At 42.4% G+C, this 19,300-nt stretch overlaps 1 protein-coding gene across 3 annotated transcripts in view; it reads left to right on the top strand.

The window, feature by feature from the left end:
- Nucleotides 1-19,300, top strand: part of LOC124777102 (ring canal kelch homolog) — a 141,397-nt gene that overhangs the window by 66,415 nt on the left and 55,682 nt on the right. For all 3 annotated transcript variants that reach the window (XM_047252383.1, XM_047252385.1, XM_047252384.1), the window contains one exon: nucleotides 3,096-3,208. In XM_047252383.1, coding sequence (XP_047108339.1) covers nucleotides 3,096-3,208 — 113 coding nt within the window. The remainder of the gene's footprint in view (nucleotides 1-3,095; nucleotides 3,209-19,300) is intronic.

Below are 19,300 nucleotides of genomic sequence, written 5' to 3'. Positions count from 1 at the left end.
GTCCGGTTGTGCAACCTTGTGGTTGCATTACCAAACCTGGCTCGCAGCAGCCCTTCCCCGACCACTGTCTCGTCACAGCACCAAGGTAACCCCCTTTGGAGTGCCTTGGTCATCTTCATCCTTCCTACGGAAGGTGCCTTCTCACGCCGGCACCGCCTCGACAATGTGGTCGGCCACTGCGACCTTGATCACCCTGTGGTCGGCCACATTTGCAGCTTGAACGCAGATCAGCGAGTCTGTATCGACAGACTCATAGACCACCTCGTTCTTAGTGCAATTCGTCATAGTGTTGAACAGTGCTGTCCACCCGCCTTTGCACTTGACGTACAAAGGGGGGACAGGCCGCGACTCATTTTCTCGGGAATTCCTTGCTTGGTCGGCAGACTCAGTGAGTTGCACAACCGAAGGACCCTTCGGAGCAGCAGGTTTCCTCTGTGCATACTTCTTTCCCATGCTGCGGGGCGCAGAACACAACAATCTGCAGGCGTTGTGAAAACAACACACGACAATTTGCTTCCCATGGCACCCGCAGCACAGAAACCTCTTCACAAGCTCTCAATGGCCGAGTAAGCGTAGCGTGCAATGGCAGCGATGCACTCACCTATCAGGCTGAAGTACATTGCTGCCACAAATTCAGACTTTCACAATATAGACTTCATTTAGAGTCAAATTTTCTTTGCAACAGGAGCTCTCATTTCAGATGACACACTGTGAATAGTGCTGTGTAAGGCATAGAAAAATTTTAAAGTGCAGCAATGAACAGAAACATGAAACTAATTAAAATCATATTTAAAATGTACGTTACACCCTAGTGTACATTTCATGTGTTTCAGAATGAGAAAGACCATTATTGTTTGCAAGATACCACTGGAACTAGTTTAGAGGAACAAAGTGTTTGCATCAAGGCAGACCAACAGTTCCCATACCAAAAGAATTATATCAGGGCTTCACAGCAAACATGCTCTGCGAGCAGATGGTGATCGCAGGTCTGCAAGCAGTGAGTACTACCCCTTCCCTCCCCTTTCCATTGTCACAGGGGATACAGTGGGGAGACATGTAGATTTGTGTGAATGAGAAAATTGAGCCTGGCATAAATGCGTGGAGAAATCTGTACTGTCTTTATACTCCTTGTCAATTAAAGTATCAATTAGCTCAAGCTCCAAATCAGTGCACATTGAGGACTGGTAGCTTTTTCATTTTTCCGTTCAGTTACACTGTGAATCCTGACATTTTTCCATAACTGTACACACACAAACTAATAAATTGCATGACAAATATATAGATTTTTTTTACTTTCTTCAACACTGCTAAGAATGTTTCAGCCGTGAGCCTGTGATATCTACATTTTCATAGATTTCTAAAGAATAGGCGACACACACTGCAAATATATTGCAAGCTGGCCCTGAATGTCATCTGACATAATGTGTGGGGCATATGATTGCCATGTTTAATAATAGTATTATGCCAAATCATTCTACCTGGAGAGGACATAAATGTTCAGCTGCAGCTACCAAGTATTCTTTTATTAAATCATGATCCATGAAAGGGCAAGGACTTTCGTAAAAGTAGTGCAGTTTTGTAGCTCATCCAAACAGCACATTCACTTGATTTTTCTTCCTCTTCTTCTTCCCCTTCAGAGGGCTTCCTTTTAAGTTTTAAAACCTCTTGCAAATGCTCGGGTCCTTTGTATTTTTCCATTTCCGTATTGTTTGACTTGCCAAGTCATGTAGTACAGTTGTAAATTGAACTTCCTGAAAGTGTTCAACATTGTATGAGACACTAAACATTTTGCAAAGCTATCTTCTACAAGAAGAAATGATAAGATTCCTCCCACTACAGATTGAAATATGAAGACATTGTCAGTGTTACAGAATGCCGACTAACCATTGCTGCCATTAGGTGGCACCGCTGTCAAAACTGACCCTCCCCTGTTTCAAAGTTAACACTGCTCCTGTGTTGTTGGGGCTATATGATGTGTGTTAATTTCCCTCACTCCCCACCATTCCACAAATGGTCTATTTACAAGCAGGAGCCTGAGCAGGCACAAGTGTTTATTCTCAAAATCAGCGAGTTGCTAAGCCTTGAATTACATTGTCAAGTTCCATTTCCCATATGCATGCTGTGCAACAGAACAGATAGCTTTAGAAAATAGCAATCAAAGCCTGACCACTTAAAGGGTTATTAATGCTTTAGAGACTTTAAAATTCCATGAAATATAGTCCGATTAAAATTACTTTGTGACTGATGTTTCAGTGAGTTGAGTGATGGGAGCCAGCTGTGAGCGAGTAGCACTTTTTCGAGTGCCATATGTTTGCTGTGCTGCCTGTTTTGTAGGTATGTGCAGCATTTTGTGGAGCATGGCTGGTTACATGTTGGCAACACTGTCCCCTGCAACAGCAGTAATTTTAATCAGAGTATAATATCTGTGATTGTGAATGTCCAGTTTGTTGGACATGGGGACTTCATTGTTACCAGTCATTGATAAAGGCATAAGCTGTGTAATCATGGACCAGGGGAAAATAATGGGTTTAATTGGTCACGTTATTCACTACATTTTCTGAATATTGAAAATATGTGCAGAGCGGTGTGGAGAACATTTTTTCACACAATCGACATATAATTGGTGCGGCTTCCCTACCCCCTCCCCCTCTCTCTCCCTATCTCATACATTAGTTGTCATTCCTTGGGCTTCTGGAAAGATCTTTGAAAATATAGTGAAATCTAGTAAGTGTGGAAATAGGTTGTTTTCACTACTAACTAAGAAACACCATACATACAGATTCTGGCACCCCTGCCAACTTGGCTCCCCAAGCGAACACTAGTGTCACTTTGGCCATAAACCAGCTGTCAATGTGTAATCTATCATGAGTCCAGCTTTTGTGCTGGATGTCTTGTGAAAGCTGAAACATGATACATGCACTATAGAACATGTTAAGATGAATACGGCTGAAAGTTAAAAGTGTATTCAGGATCTGTTTCAAATTGAACATATTTGTGCAAACTATATTTCTGTCTCTTGCAATAAAACATGTCACTTTGAACTTACAGTACTAAGGTGTTGAACTCTTATTTAAAATACTGCTTTTTCCAACCAGGTTTTACTGGTTGTGGGAGGGCAAGCACCCAAAGCTATTCGAAGTGTAGAGTGCTACGATTTTAAAGAAGAACGCTGGTATCAAGTTGCTGAAATGCCTACACGCCGCTGCAGGTAATACACTTCACTGATGACATATATGACCTCATTTTTCATTCAGATACTGTACACAGTTAGATAAAATTAACTAGTGCTTGGATAAAAGAGAGACATAAGTTTTTCGTGTTCACTGCATAAACACATTTTAATATATGCATATGACAAATTGCAGTGGTTATGCACCATTTCTTTCCTCCTTTTTAATCATTTTTTAGTGATTGTTCTTTGAAGATTGGTTTCTCATTACAAAGATTATTACATAAATTGTACTTGAAATGTTTTCCAACATGACTTAGTACAGTTGTTCTTTCATTTTATCTCTATATTCTTCAAGACATAATGGAATTCAGACTTGCTCATTGTAATGGAATTCAGACTTGCTCATTGTCAGTACTGCAAATTCTCTCTCTCTCTCTCTCTCTCCCCCCTCCTCCTCCTCCTCCTCCTCCTCCTCCTCCTCCACCTCCTCCCCCATTTGTGCAGTCTGGTGCCATTATTTTTTCCCCTCATATAGATAATTTTACAGTACAGTGGTCAGTCAGAATGTTATGACCTACTATTGATATAAAGCCATCCAGGCAATAATGGCGTCACCTGACAAGGACTGACAGCTAGTCAGACACACACATGTGGTGCATATAGTAACAGTGAGTGCACTGTCCGTGTGTAGAATGGGGAAGGTGCACTATCTATCTGAGTTTGACTGAGGGCAGATTGTGATGTCCCAGAAGCTTGGCACAAACATTTCAGAAACTGCACAACTTGTTGGATGTTAGAGGAGTGCTATGGTGAGTGTCTTCAACACATGGCGAAACCAAGGTGAAACGGCGTCCATGGCGAAACCAAGGTGAAACGGCGTCCATACATTGTGGGGTTGGCAGCTTCCCTCATTACAGATGTTGGGTGTCGTTGGCTGGGCAGACTGGAAAAATCAGGACAGATGACGAACTGTGGCAGAAATAACATCAGACTTTAATGCTGGGCAAAATACAAATGTGTCTGAATATGCAGTGGCCCAAACACTTCTAACGATGGGCCTCTGCAGCCGATGACTCATGCATTTTCCAATGTCAACACCACGACATCGGCAACTGCGACTAAAAAGGGCATGTGACCATCGGCACTGGACATTGATGCAGTACCAGAGCATTGCATGGTTTGATGAATCCTGACACCTTCTTCGTCATGCCAATGGGAGGGCGCATATCCATTGTCTTCCAGGGGAACAGCTCCTTGACACCCTTACTGCGGAGACAAGCTGGTGACTCGTTCAACACCTTAACAGCCAAAGGCCAAGAGTATCATATACTGGTTGCAGACTATGTACAGTGTGTCATGACAATCATGTTTCCTGATGGCATTTTTCTGCAAGGTAGTATGTTATGTCATAAGGTCAAGAGTGCAATTTCATGGTCCCCCAACTCGCCAGATCTGAACCTGACTGATCACATCTGGGATGTGATTAAATATTGGCTTCAGAGCTCATTGCTGGAGGTGGAACTTAGGGAGGTGGTGGGTGACTGGAGAGGTAAGGTATGTGAGCTCTGTTTCTGTACGAGATTTGGAGGGTAATTTTTGTCTCTGAAAGCCGTACTGAGCCCTTTATACATTTCTATAGGGACTGCTTGTCATCACTACAGATGCGACAGCCACTGGTGCTAGGCTGTATGGAATTACTTATTGGTATGGAGTGGGTGGAAGCCTTCAAAGTAGAGATATTGCTGGTTGTTTGTAGGTTTGATGTAGACGGAGGTACTGATGTACCCATCTTTGAGGTGGAGGTCAACTTCAAGGAAGGTGACTTGTTGGGTTGGGAAGGATCAGTTGAAGCGAATGGGGGAGAAGATGTTGAGGTTCTGGAGGAATGTGAATAGGGTGTCCACATCCTCGATCCAGATCAGAAGAAGTCTTCAATGAATCTGAACCAAGTGACAAGTTTGGGATATTGGGTGGTTAGGAAAGATTCCTCTAGATGACCAATGAATAGGTTGGCATAGGATGGTGCCGATCTGGTGACCATTGCCATACTGCGGATTTGTTTGTAAGTGATGCCTTCGAGGAGATGTAATTTTGGGTGATGACATGGAGACCAGGAAGATTGTAGGTTTGGAATTGTCTGGCCATTGGGAAAGGTATTGTTCAATAAAGGCAAAGTCATTTGCATTAGTGATGTTTGTGTAAAAGGAGGTAGCATCAGTAGTGACGAGCAGGGCACCATATGGTAAAGGAAAAGGAACAGTGAGGAGTTGGTGGAGGAAATGTTTGGCATATTTTATATAGGAAGGTAGGTTGCAGGTAATAGGCTGAAGGTGTTGGTCTACAAGAGCAGAGATTCTCTCAGTGAGGGCACAGTAACTGGCCACTGTGGGGCATCTTGGGTGTTTGGATTTATGAAATTTAGGGAGCATGTAGAAGGTAGGAGTACTGGGAGTGATTTGTGGACTTTAGGAGAAACCTATAGAAGGTAGGAGTGATAGGTGTGAGAGAGAGAGAGAGAGAGAGAGAGAGAGAGAGAGAGAGAGAGAGAGAGAGAGGGGGGGGGGGGGGGGGGGAGAGACTCTGGGGAGAGGTTCTGTGGTGGGCCTGAGAATTTGAGGAGAGACTGGAGATCCTGCTGGATTTCTGGAATGGGATCACTGTGGGTGGCAGGTTTTGTAGGTGGGTAAATCTGACAGCTGGCAGAGTCCTTCCACCAGATAATCCTTGTGGTTCAAAACAACAGGGTGGACCCCTTGTCAGCAGATAGGACTATAAGCGTTTCTGAATTGTGCAGGAGAGAACTCTCCCTGCAATATATCCTATGTTCCTGTAACCCTCTTGGCCTCAAGCTTTGTTACTCATTCTCTACTCCCTGTCCTCTTTGCATCTATCCCCCTTTCCTGTTCACATTCCAGCATTTCACTAGTACACAGCCTTCTATTTCACCAAAGCACCCAGAGTCTTTTTACTTCTCTCCTTTTCTGCCCCCCATCTCCCTCTGTCCTCTGTCTAACCTCCCAACTGCATCTGGCTACCTAACCCCGTCTGCTCTCATCCCTGTATGTTACCACAAGCAGCTTTTTGCCATCCCCAACTCCTACTCTGCTATCCCTCCCCCTCCCAGCCTCCTCCTTACTGCCACCATCCAGATTGTTTCTCCCATCATCCGCAGTTGCTCGCAATCTGTCCCCAGCAGCCCAAGGCAGAAGTCGTGTGTGTGTGTGTGTGTGTGTGTGTGTGTGTGTGTGTGTGTGTGTGTGTTTCTTTGGACTAATTCAGAAGGAGGTCTTTTGGATGAATCTTACTTGTTTAGCATTTCCACTATATGGTGAGCAGCAATTTATCCTTTTCATTATTCCAGCCTGAATTTTCCTTTCTTTGATTTTGCCTAATGGCTTTTCCTCCATCTCGTAACCCAGTGCCATTTTCGTTTGGTACTATTTTCATATGCATTACTATACTCAGTGTCTGTCCTTTTCTTTATCTTCTTTTCTGTGTTTTACTTGTCACAATCTGAACCGCACTGCCTGCTCTTACTTATGTGCCACACTCTATCAACCATCTTGTCCATGCAGAATGCATGGCCACAAAACCGTGCTGATTGTTGATGCAGCCTCTTATGTCCCACATTACTCCAACCAATATCGTAATCCTATACCTTCAAATGATCACTCTTTCTGTGTAATTCTCACATATTTTTGCATGTTATTTTCTGTACCTTTCTTGTTCTCCCCTTTCTCCTCTCTTATTCCAGATCGCAATACTAACCTCACCTAATCTAGTCATATCTGCTGTCTGCCCTCTCCATACAATCTGCCCAAAAACCTGTAACCCCCATTATATCTTTTTATTTATTTTTATCTTTGATCTCATTGTGATTTCATGTTGATTTCAGTTCTTTTTTAAATTTCATTATTGGCCAACTCTGTTTCCTCATACTTCATCAGTTATGTCATTTTTGTGATTTTTCCCATGTATTTTTGTGCTTTTTTGTGATTTTTCGCACATATTTCTACGTTACTTACATATTTTTATACATTTTTATCCTCCACCGTGGATCCTTGCTCCTTCCGTCTGCGTCAATACAGAAAAGTTTCCTTATCCGTAGCCAGAAGCCAGTCTCTCATACTGTTCCTGTGTTGTTTTGTAGCTCATGGAATCCCCTCAAATGGCCATCTCTGCCTGCACCCCTCCTTCCATAGTGACCTCCATCTGTTCAGATCCCACCAAGTCCTTAACCCTCACCAACATAGTCTTGCAAAACCATGTGAAACAGACCCAAACTTGAAACTTCCTGGTAGATCAAAACTGTGTGCCGGACTGAGACTCGAACTCGGGACCTTCGCCTTTCGCAGGCAAGTGTTCTATCAACTGAACTACCCAAGCACGACTCACGACCCGTCCTCATAACTTTACTCATAACTTTAATTCTGCCAGTAACTCGTCTCCTACCTTCCAAACTTCGCAGAAGCTCTTCTGTGAACCTTGCAGAACTAGCACTCCTGGAAGAAAGGATGTTGCAAAGATATGGCTTAGCCACAGCCTGGGGGTTGTTTCTTGAATGAGATTTTCACTCTGCAGCGGAGTGTGTGCTGATATGAAACTTACTGGCAGATCAAAACAGTGTGCCAGACCGAGACTTGAACTTGGGACCTTTGCCTTTTGTGGGCAAGTGCTCTACCAACTGAGCTACCCAAGCACAACTCACGATCCTTCTTCACAACAAACTCAGATAGATAGCACACCTTCCCCATCCTAAACACGGACAGCGCACTCACTGTTACTATATGCACCACATATGTGTGTCTGACTAGCTGTCAGTCCTTGTCAGGTGGCACCATTATTGTCTGGATAGGTTTATATCAATAGTAGGTCATAACATTCTGACTGTAAAACTTGTGAGGACGGGTCGTGAGCTGTGCTTGGGTAGCTCAGTTGGTAGAGCACTTGCCCGTGAAAGGCAAAGGTCCTGAGTTCAAGTCTCGGTCTGGCATGCAGTTTTGATCTGCCAGGAAGTTTCATATCAGCACACACTCCACTGCAGAGTGAAAATATCATTCTGGAGATCCAAACTTCCTTGTAATAACTCCTATGAATCTGTAAAATTCTCCTGCTGTGCAATTCCAAATTCTTGGCTCACATCTCCCACATTGAAACTCTTGCCCTTCAGGAACTAGAACAGCATGCACAATTTTACCTCAGAAATCTCTCACCTTGGACTGCTATCCACCACTTCTAAAACAGCTTCCAGACCTTCTTCACGTCCCCTCATGGCTGACAAACCCTGCCTCGAGGCTATTACTTTTACCCCACCCTCAAAATATTGCTCCTACCACCATACAGAATCCAGAACCAAAACTGACCAGAAACACAGTCATGAACCTTTCCTCCAAAAGCCATAGCTCCACAGAAGTATCAGTCCTTTCCAAAGGCCTTATTTTTTTTGCCCCACTCCCAAATTCAATTGTGAATCATGCTGGGCATGATGTAGTCTTTCTCTCCTTCTCCCAGTCCCTACAGTAGAAATAAATTTTCATCACCACCCCTACAAATCAGACTCAACCAAAGACCAATGTAGAACCCTGCCTGACTGACTCACTTCATTCCTCCATGTAACTGTGATCCACCCCCACTACCCCCATGTCACTCCTTGTTAACATTCCAGAATTTCTTGACCTTGAACCTTGCCTCACCATCATTCTCCAAATGCCTTACCATACAAACTAACCTCATATCCACTCAAAGAACTGCAATCCACCACCTAATAAGTGATCCCAACCTTATAATACTACTTGCTGACAAAGGGTTCATCACTGTTGTTTTGAATCACAAGGGTTACCTGGGGGGGGGGGGGGGGAAGAACTCCATACAAAACCTGCCACAGTGACCCCATTCCAGAAACCCAGTAGTATCTCCTGTCTCTCCTCTAATCCTTAGGCCCATCTCAGAACCTCTACCTGGGTCTCTCTCTCTCTCTCTCCTCAGCCCTACCATTCTCCCCACTCTTACCTTCCACATGCTTTCTGAAGGCCATAACCCCAACTACCTAAGGTGCTCCATAATGGCCGGTTATTGTGCCGTCACTGAAAGAATCTGTGCTCTTCTAGTCCAACAACTTCAGCCTATTACCTGCAACCAACCAACCTTTCCTCCACCGACTCTCCAAAGTTCCTATTCTTTATCACACTGTTTCCTGCTTGTCATTATTCATGCCACCTTCCTCTACACTAACATCCATAATGACCATGGCACTGCCACTATTGAACATTACCCTCCCCAACTGCCGACCAACCTTCATGGTACTCACCCATAATTACTTACCCTTTGAAGGTATCACCTACAAACAAATCCGTGGTACAGCAATGGTCACCAGCTTGGCACCATCTTATGCCAACCTATTCATTGGTCATGTAGAGGAATCCTTCCCAACCACCCGATACCTCAAACTTGTCACTTAGTTCAGATTCATTGATGACATCATCTGATCTGGACTGAGGTGAGGACACCCTATCCACATTTCTCCAGAACCTCAACATCATCTCCCCCATTTGCTTCATATGATCCTCCTCAATCCAACAAGCCACCTTCCTCGATGTTGACCTCCACCTCAAAGATGGGTACATCAGTACCTACATCCATATCAAACCTACCAACCACCAGCAATACCTCCAGTTTGACAGCTTCCACCCACTTCATACCAAGAAGCCCCTTCCATACAGTCTCGCTACCCATGGCTATCACATCTGTAGTGATGATGAATGTTCCCTCTTGAAATATACCAAGGGTCTCATTGAAGCTTTCACAGACCAAAACTACCCTTCCAACCTTGTACAGCAACAGATATAATGTGCTTATCTCTCTAGTCACCCACCATCTACTGAAGTCCCAGTGTCCAACCACAGAGGAGCATTCATCTCATGACTCAGTACCATTCAGGATTGGGGCAACTGAATCATGTTCTTCACCAGGGTTTCAACTACCTCTCGTCGTACCCTGAAATGAGGAAAGTCCTATACATTATCCTTCCCAGCCCTTCCACAGCGGTATTTTGCCACTCACTGAACTTACACAGTCCTTGTCTATCCCCTCGTCCACAATAGCCCTGTAATAGACCTATATGCAAGACTTATTCTATACATCCTCCTACCACTACCTACTCCTGTCCCATCACAAGCATCATGTATACCATCGAAGGAACGGTTACCTGTGAAACCAGTTGTGTAATGTAGAAAATAAGCTGCAACCTTTGTGCTGCATTCTCTTTTGGCATGACAATCAACAAGCTGTCTGTCCACATGAATGGCCACAGACAAACTGTGGCCAAGAAGCAGGTGGACCATCCTGTTGCTGAGCCTGCCATCCAGCACGATGTTCTTCATTTCAGTGACTGCTTCACAGCCTGTGCCATCCGGATCCTTCCTATCAACACTAGCTTTTCTCAGTTGCATAGGTGGACTCTCCCTGCAATATATCCTACATTCCCATAACCCTCCTGTCCTTAGCCTTCATTAGTCATTGTCCTTTACACACCTATCCCCTTCCCTGTTTGCATTCCAGTATAATGCAGCTACACAACCTCTGTTCTACCAATGCATCCACAGTCTTTTTACTTCTCCGGTTTTCTGCCCCTCCCGCCCTCCCCTTGCCCTCTGTCTACTCTCATGACTGCACCTAGTTGCCATGTCCCCTCAGCACTTCATCCCTGTTTATTCCCACAAGCAGCACTTTACCATCCCCCACCCCTACCCTGCTATCCCCTCCCCTCCCAGCCTCCTCCTTACCCCCACCACCTAGATTACTTTTCCAATCATGTGCAGTTGCACACTATCTTACCCCAGCAGCCATAGATAGTAGTAATGTGTATGTGTGTTGCATTGCATGAATGTGTGTGTGTGTGTTTTGTCTAATTCAGAATAAGTCTTTTTGACCAAAAGCTTACTGGATTATCAACATTGTTTTTAATGAAAAACTGGTTTAAGAAAGTGCTTTAACCATAACGTATAGTTTCAATGTACAGAAAGAAATAACTGGTATTTATTATACATGACAGAGAGATTACAGTAAGTATTTACAACTTTTCTGTAAAAACAAATTTTAATTAAAAGTCGATTACTGTACTGCTCAGTTAAATAAATTTGAGACTCAAAATTTTAGAAAAGTTTAAATAACTTTTTGTATGCCAGTTGTGAAGTAAAATAAGCACCACTGATTTGAGAAGATCAAGAACAAATTAATTAAGAAAATTTTACCAAGAATTTGGCATAGTGTAATTGGAATCACAATATTTAGGAGTAGCAAAGATATCTAATGATATCGATGGTGTGGAATATGTCAGACTATATCAACAACTGATGGTTTAGCTGAAATTTTCTTCTGAGCTCTCTGGTACGTTCCAGGTATGGTAACTTGTTCCATGGATTGAGCTCTTTTTGTGACAATAATTTTTTCTTATGTTCAGATTCATAACTTCAGAAGTACTGTATTGTGGGCCACTGCCAGAGAATTTTACAAAACAAAAGTGTTTAAGGTTTCTGAAGCCAAGAGATGTGAGTTGTAAGTGTTTCTTTTTTATCACTCTCAGTTTCTGGTGCCTTCTGTGAGTTCAAAATACAGTACCTTGTAATATCACATCGTTAGACAGTTGTTTTCTATAGCAAAATTTCTGTCAGTGTTGATCTATTTGTCAACTTGTTGGCCTAAAACGCACTCAGTTCATTGGTCAATGCAGAGTTTATCACTTGTACAATTTCAGACTGATCAGTCGTTGAGTCATCATCATTTACATCACTTTTCATCAAGGCTCAGTTAGGTAGACAGTAGTTCGAGGTTCTGCATAGAACAGTTCTGATATTTTTTGAAGGTGTCTGACAGTGCTAGGAACCACATTGTCCTAAGAATACAGGAAAGAGTCTGTGCTTGCTTCACAATTGTGTTTGCCGGATTATCACGGTCTTAATGTTTATCAGGGCAGTGGACCTCCAGACAAACAAGAATGTCAGAACCTTCCCCAATCTTTTCAAAATCTGTAAATTTAACCATCGTGCTATGTATGATCATTTATTACTAGTTACAGTCCTCCAATCAAAAGAGTCTTACCTTTTGTTGACCAACAGTTTATACCCATCGACTGCAATTTAGGTTCTGATATCCAGGACACAAACCATTTTCTTTGTTACCTCTCAACCATCCTCACAACATTATCTTCTTGATCCCTACTCATTGCTGTTGACACTATCTCCCTGTGCATCAATATCTCCAATGCCCCACAGCCTTACGGCCACTGAACATTGTTTCTCCCCAATGTCTTGCCAAATCCAAATCTACCATCTCATTTCTTGCACACCTGACGAAGTATATCCTTACTCACAACTTCTTCGATGTTAAGATCTTCAAAAACAAATCGTCAGCATGACCATGGACAGACACATGGCACTTTCATATGCCAGCCTGCTTGTGGGCAACATAGATGAAACCTTCCTTAGCTATCCAGGATTCTAAACCTTGTCAGGTTTAGGTTCATCAGTTATATCTTCATGATTTGGATCCAAGGCAAGACGCTCTGTCCTCATTTCTCCACAGCCTCAACACTTCTCCTATCCACTTGGTCTGATCCTTGTAAATCTAGTGTGCAACCCCCCGCATGTTGACTTTCACCTCTTCATGGCTCCTTAAAAACCTCTGCCCATATCACACTAAAAAACCAGTAATGGTACCTCATTTTTAATAGTTTCCATCCCTTCTGCACTAACAAGTTTCTCCCATAGAGTTTAGCCATTTACAAATGGTGCATTTGCAGTGACAAGCAATCCTTGACCAGTGTGCTGAGGGACTTTCATATGCCTCACAGAAAGGCCACATTACCCTTGAAATCTAGTCTGCAAACAGATCTCCTGCACCATATCCACATAGGCCACTAACCTTCAGTCACTCCTGTGAACTGCCTGCAAAGGAGCACCCTGCTAATCTCTCAGTTTCACCCCAGACTGGAACAGCTTAACCACGTATTTCACCAAAGCTTTGACTGTCTGTTATCATATCTAGAAATGAGGTACATTCCATCCACAATCCTTCCCACTCTCCAAAGTGGTTGTAATGCAGCAAATCTTAATGGGTTATAAACCAGCTGGTGGACACAGACAGATAAAGAATTGAACTGTCAATGACGAACCACTACAATTAGTGATCTGCACCAACCCAATAAAATTTAAAGATTTTCATTGTGCTAGTCTTGACCGTTTGGCAGTGTAAAATTACTATCCCTCTTCACCAGTACAGTATACGTAACAAGCTAATGGACTAACACAGTCCGACAAAGATGTACCTTCAGAATTCCAAGGTACTATTATCTAAGTTTGCTGTTAAGTTTTTCTGCAGTAAATTACTTGTGATACTATAACATAATAAAACTAGGAGAAAAATCTCACAACTGTTTTGCTGTAGTCTTAAACAATATACAAGTATTACTCAAACTTCAATGATACTTTAAATTAAGCATGTAATTTGTTAGTTTGATTACATTGCTTCTATTCTCAAGTGTAAATAATCAGTTGTTCAGATCATATTAGAACAAATCTCAGATTCTGAAATGTTAAATGTGTTCGATATTGCTAGGCTTTTTGCAAAATGCAGTGCAGAAAAATACTGTATCACTGGCTGCAACCCTTCTCAAACAAACAGTTATCACTACAAAGTTGCTAGTAACCTTTAATTGCCACTGATTAAAAGTCCTAATTTTGATCTTGTACTCAAGAGCAAGTAGATTCACCTGTAAAGTTACTTATTATATTTTCTCTTTAGTAACACTTAGAAAAATTATGAGCTGTTCCCCTTCTTTTGTTCCAAGCTCAACATTCCTTGTAAACAGAACTCAGCTATCAGCCAGTTAGAAATATAGTATTAGCACTCTTGGTAATTCTTTGCTCATAAGCCAACTAAATATTTTTTCATATTTTTCATTTTTAGTTTATATCTTTTTCGATTTTGTTTTTAATACGTGCCAATAAACTTGCTAAAATTATACCCATGATTAATGAAATCCCTTATTATATTGTGCTTATTATTTGACTTTAGTTTCTTTCTGTGTATGATTATCTTTGATTGCTGTTTAGATATCTATTTGTTGAGACAGTATCTGAAAGAGAGCTCTTTCTTGAATACTAAATCATTTAACAAATATTATTTCTTTCAATGTTTTTATTTCTTTCTTATGTGTTTTTTCCTTATATGAGGGCTATTCAGAAAGTAGGGAACATTTTCACCTGACACTGCTAGGCGTGCGCTGATCGCGTATATTTTGGTATATGCATGATCGGCAGCTCAGTTGGCATCCATCCGCAACAACGGGAACGTCTCTGCACATCTGGTTTTTTTTTATATTCGAATTTGAAATGTGCACTGCCATTGAAAATCCCGCCAGTTGTGATATGTGGTCTGTGATACGGTTTTTGCTGGCAAAAAACCTAAAACCTATAGAAATTTATCGTGAATTGTGCGAAGTGTACAGAAACAATGTAATGAGTGAATGATCCATCTGGAAATGGTGTATTCGGTTTAAAAATGGTGGAACCAACGTGAAGAGTGGATGCCCAACCTCACACGGGAAATAGCACAAAAGAACTCCTCAATTCATTCAAATGGGAAATTTTCCCTCATCCGCCCTTCAGCCCCGACCTTGCACCAAGCAACTTTCACTTGTTTCCCAAGATGAAGAACAGGCTTGCAGCGCAGCGCTTTGATGACGACGCGGAACTCCAGGCGGGCGTGACTCATTGGCTGAAGTCTCAGGCGGCAGAATTTTATGATGAAGGTCTTTCAAAGCTTGTCCACCACTATGATAAATGCCTCAGTGTGTTTGGTGAATATGTGGAAAAGTAGTATGTCAGCTGCTCTTTCAGGTGTATATGATAAAATGTAGTTCTTGTACTTAGTTTTTCTTTAATGCCAAAATGTTCCCTACTTTCTGAATAGCCCTCATACTACAGATTGAGAAAATGATAATGAAATATTTCTTTATTTCTTTTGGAAATTAAATAACATGCTGGGACTCTAGTTACTGTTTTTAAATGTTCACATTCAGTGTAGTTTAGAGGAAATAGTCACATACAGATAGTGCTCTGCTACTTACAGATATCCATGTTTCCCCAAACCTATTATTCAGCTGACCTATTAATCAGGAAGGAGGAAAAAATAACAAATAAACACTAGTTCCCCACACCCACTTGAGTCCTAAATGAAACTGGATTAATCAAAGCTGATCTTCTTCTTCTGGCTTTAACGTGTACTCTACAATAGTTCTCCCCAGTATTTACCTTTAGATAGACACTCACCGCAAATATTTTGTAGTTGGATACCAACACTATCCATCACACGGGTTAATGGTTCGTTTAAGTACAGTAAAACTCCACTTTTACACTTTTCAAGGGACTTCAGAAAAATTGTGTGAAACGTGGGAAAATGTAAAATGAGCGAAATAATGTTTTTTAGCTGTAAAAGTTACGCATAAGACACCCCCTTGCACTTTATGTATGATATATGTACATAACAGGCATCAAAAGCCTTTTCAGTGACTTGTTTATGATCTGATGAGGGTTTGTTATCTAATAAAAACCGCTAATGTAACTGGAACTGATAACTGTCAGGGAAGTAGGAACATTTTACTCAGTTTCGTATGTCATAATTGATGTTTTTGAAAGCCTGCAGCTGCCACTCGTTATTTAAATAATGAAAGTATTTTGTGGATTTTTGAAGTCTCTTGCACTGTAGTCGTCTTTTTGAGGTTACCAGGCACTGTGCCTCATCAATTATCTAGAAAACCACACACATACACACACACACACACACAAACAAACAAACAGTCACATTATTTTTTGTATAACATCACAAAAAATATATATGTAAATACTGCACTTGACAATCAGAATAAATTCTCGAAACACGTTTTGCTCAGCATGAATAAAATATTTAACTGGTATTTTTAAACCAAAAACATTTGAGCAACGGAAAGTGAATGACAGTGTCAACTAGTGCTCCAAGTGGCCATATGCTGAAACATGCTAAATATGCTTGAAGGTCTCTCGGGCATGCAGCGGGGTTGACTGGTCGTTGTAGAACGAATTTTCGACGGCGTAACGTGCCATATCATCAGGTTACTCCTGTTGACTGATGTCCTAGGCAGGTGGGTGGTGTGGTATATGTGACTGTCGCCTCTCTCCTCCACTGACTCTGCGTATGGACCGAGGGATGTGCAGTCCATGGTGGTGGGGGTAGCTTGTGCTGACGAGATGACTGATGGGCGTCAGTACGCGTGCCGCCTTCGGCGGGTGTGGTGCCCCATTTCCGCTGCTCCTGCAGAACTTTTATTCCTGGATTCCACGCTTGGCTGATGTGAAATCCGTTGTCCTTGTTAATAAGGTTCTCGTGCCGCTGGATTTCAATTGCTTCCTTGTATACACAGTCCCAAAAGCGGGATGTGTTGTGCAGGAACATAACCGTTCTACTAACGGTGGCAGAATACAAAGAGAAAATGTACAAGATCTTGGACGACCCTGCTTACAGGAAGATTACGATGGATCCAACCAGTTGGATACAGTGCAAGATAATTTAAGTACCTTTACAGACAAGACAGCGAAGAAACTTCAGCCGTGTGCTGCTGCACGACCAAGACTCTACGGACTTCCAAAGGTACACAAGATGGGCACTCCTCTGAGACCGACAGTGAGCACTATAGGAGCGCCAACATACCAGCTTGCCAAACACTTGACCACCATATTGAGTCCATAGGTTGACAAATGTGAGCACCACACCAAAAACTCGGCTCAGTTTGTGGAACATATGGGGAAACTCAAGTTGGCCAGTTCATATCTTATGGTCAGTTTCGATGTTGTATCATTTTTCACGAGAGTTCCATTCAAGGATTCGCTAGATCTTATTGAGAAGAAATTTGGGCCCACATTCACGAAAGTATTTAACTTTCTGCTCACGTCAACATATTTTTTTTTTGGTGGACATTACTATGAACAGACAGACGGCATACCTATGGGTAGCCCTCTGTCACCTGTGGTGGCCAACATGTACATGGAAGAATTTGAGGAGAAAGCGTTAGAATCAGAACAACTAAAACCAATAGTCTTCTACAGATATGTTGACGACACATTCGTTATTTGGCCTCACGGAGAAGAGGAGCTCCAACTGGTCATACAACATCTGAACTTCTATCCACCCCCAAATTCAGTTCACCATGGAGATGGAGAAAAACGGGCAGCTACCATTCTTGGATGTTCTGGTACGGAAAAAGCCTGATGGAACACTGGGTCACAGCATCTACCGGAAGACAACCCACACAGGTCTGTACCTTCACGCCTCCAGCTGTCACCACCCGTCACAAAGGGAAGGAGTACTAAATACATTGGTTCACAGAGCTTGTGTGATCTCCGACGGAGAAAGCTTAAAACTGGAACTAGACCACCTCAAGGATGTGTTCCAGAAGAACGGCTGTAGTGAGCGCCAAATTTGATGCGCCTTCAAGCAAAAGACCATACCACAGCCGACACCTGATGATGATCCACAGAAAGCGACAGCCTACATACCATATGGGGGCAACATATCTGGAAAAATAGGCAGGATTCTAGGACGTCATAACATCAAATGCGTCTATCGCCTGCCGCCTAATATCAAGTCCCTTGTAGGGACAGTGAAGGACGATTTCGGACTCCGGAAATCTAGAGTTTATTTCATACTGTGCGAGTGTGGGAAAGCATATGTGTGGCATACCATTCGTACGATCGAGGAAAGGAGTACTGAACACAAATGGCACACAGATCTCCAACAGCCTACAAAATCTGCAATTGCAGAACATTGCCTCGAGACAAATCATCATATGAAATACGAGAACACAGAAGTCCTGCACAACACATCCTGCTTTTGGAACTGCGTATACAAGGAAGCAATTGAAATCCAGCGGCACGAGAACCTTATTAACAAGGACAACGGATTTCACATCAGCCAAGCGTGGAATCCAGGAATAAAAGTTCTGCAGGAGCAGCGGAAATGGGGCACCACACCCGGCGAAGGCGGCATGCGTACTGACGCCCATCAGTCATCTCGTCAGCGCAAGCTGCCCCCACCACCACGGCCTGCACATCCCTTGGTCCATACGCAGAGTCAGTGGAGGGGAGAGGCGACAGGTATATAGACCACACCACCCGCCGGCCTAGGACATCAGTCAAAAGGAGTAACCTGATGACGATGGCACGCTACGCTGTCGAAAATTCGTTCTACAACGACCAGTCAACCCGGCTGCATGCTTGAGAGACCTTCAAGCATCTCATTCGCCGGGAAAATCTACGAACACATGCTAAATATGGTTTGACAAAGGTGTCATGATGATAACAACAATCACGAAACTGCATTTGCAGAGTAAAGACAGTTTGGAAATGGTTGTGACTGGTCCTGATATCTTCATTTGAATGAACCTAGTTACACCCATCAGCCACCATGCTAATTAGAGCTTGGCAGAAGCAGGAGATACAGCATGAACTGTTCCAACTGTTACATATTTACTGGTTCAAATCCACTAAGTAGAGTGCCCTGGTGTCAAGAAACTTAACCACGTAATATTTTTAAACACTACTGTACTGCCATCATGCCAGCGTCTTTTTTTCTCCACTAATATTGTTTCATAATATGTAAATCGCAGGAAAATTATAAATGTGTTGACGCAAAATCAGGTGAAAATTAACATTGTGGGCATAGGAAATATGACGGGACCAGTAAAAAATGTCATAAACAGCATGAAAATGTTGATTCCGAGGACGTAAAAGCAGTGTTGTAGTGTATAATGTTACTCAATAATCAGATTTAGACCTCGTATTTAGACCGTGTTTGCTAGTGGCTAACAATGTGTTATGACGAAGCCAAATAATTTCAGTATATGTTATCTAATACCTGCATAATAAATTCAGCGCAGTGGGTCATCTTTGAATATCATGACTGCTATATACCAAAATCACCAATAAATCGAAACAGGTCCCCCTATGAGAGCATTCACACCAAGACACTAGCTTCAGAAACTAAGCCAACACCAGATAACTGCCTTTCAAAATTTTCACAACATAAGTGGCTTATGATAAA

This window comes from Schistocerca piceifrons, chromosome 2 (genome assembly GCF_021461385.2).
Source record: "Schistocerca piceifrons isolate TAMUIC-IGC-003096 chromosome 2, iqSchPice1.1, whole genome shotgun sequence".
Lineage (NCBI taxonomy): Eukaryota > Metazoa > Arthropoda > Insecta > Orthoptera > Acrididae > Schistocerca > Schistocerca piceifrons.
This window is presented reverse-complemented; position numbering and strand designations above follow the sequence as displayed.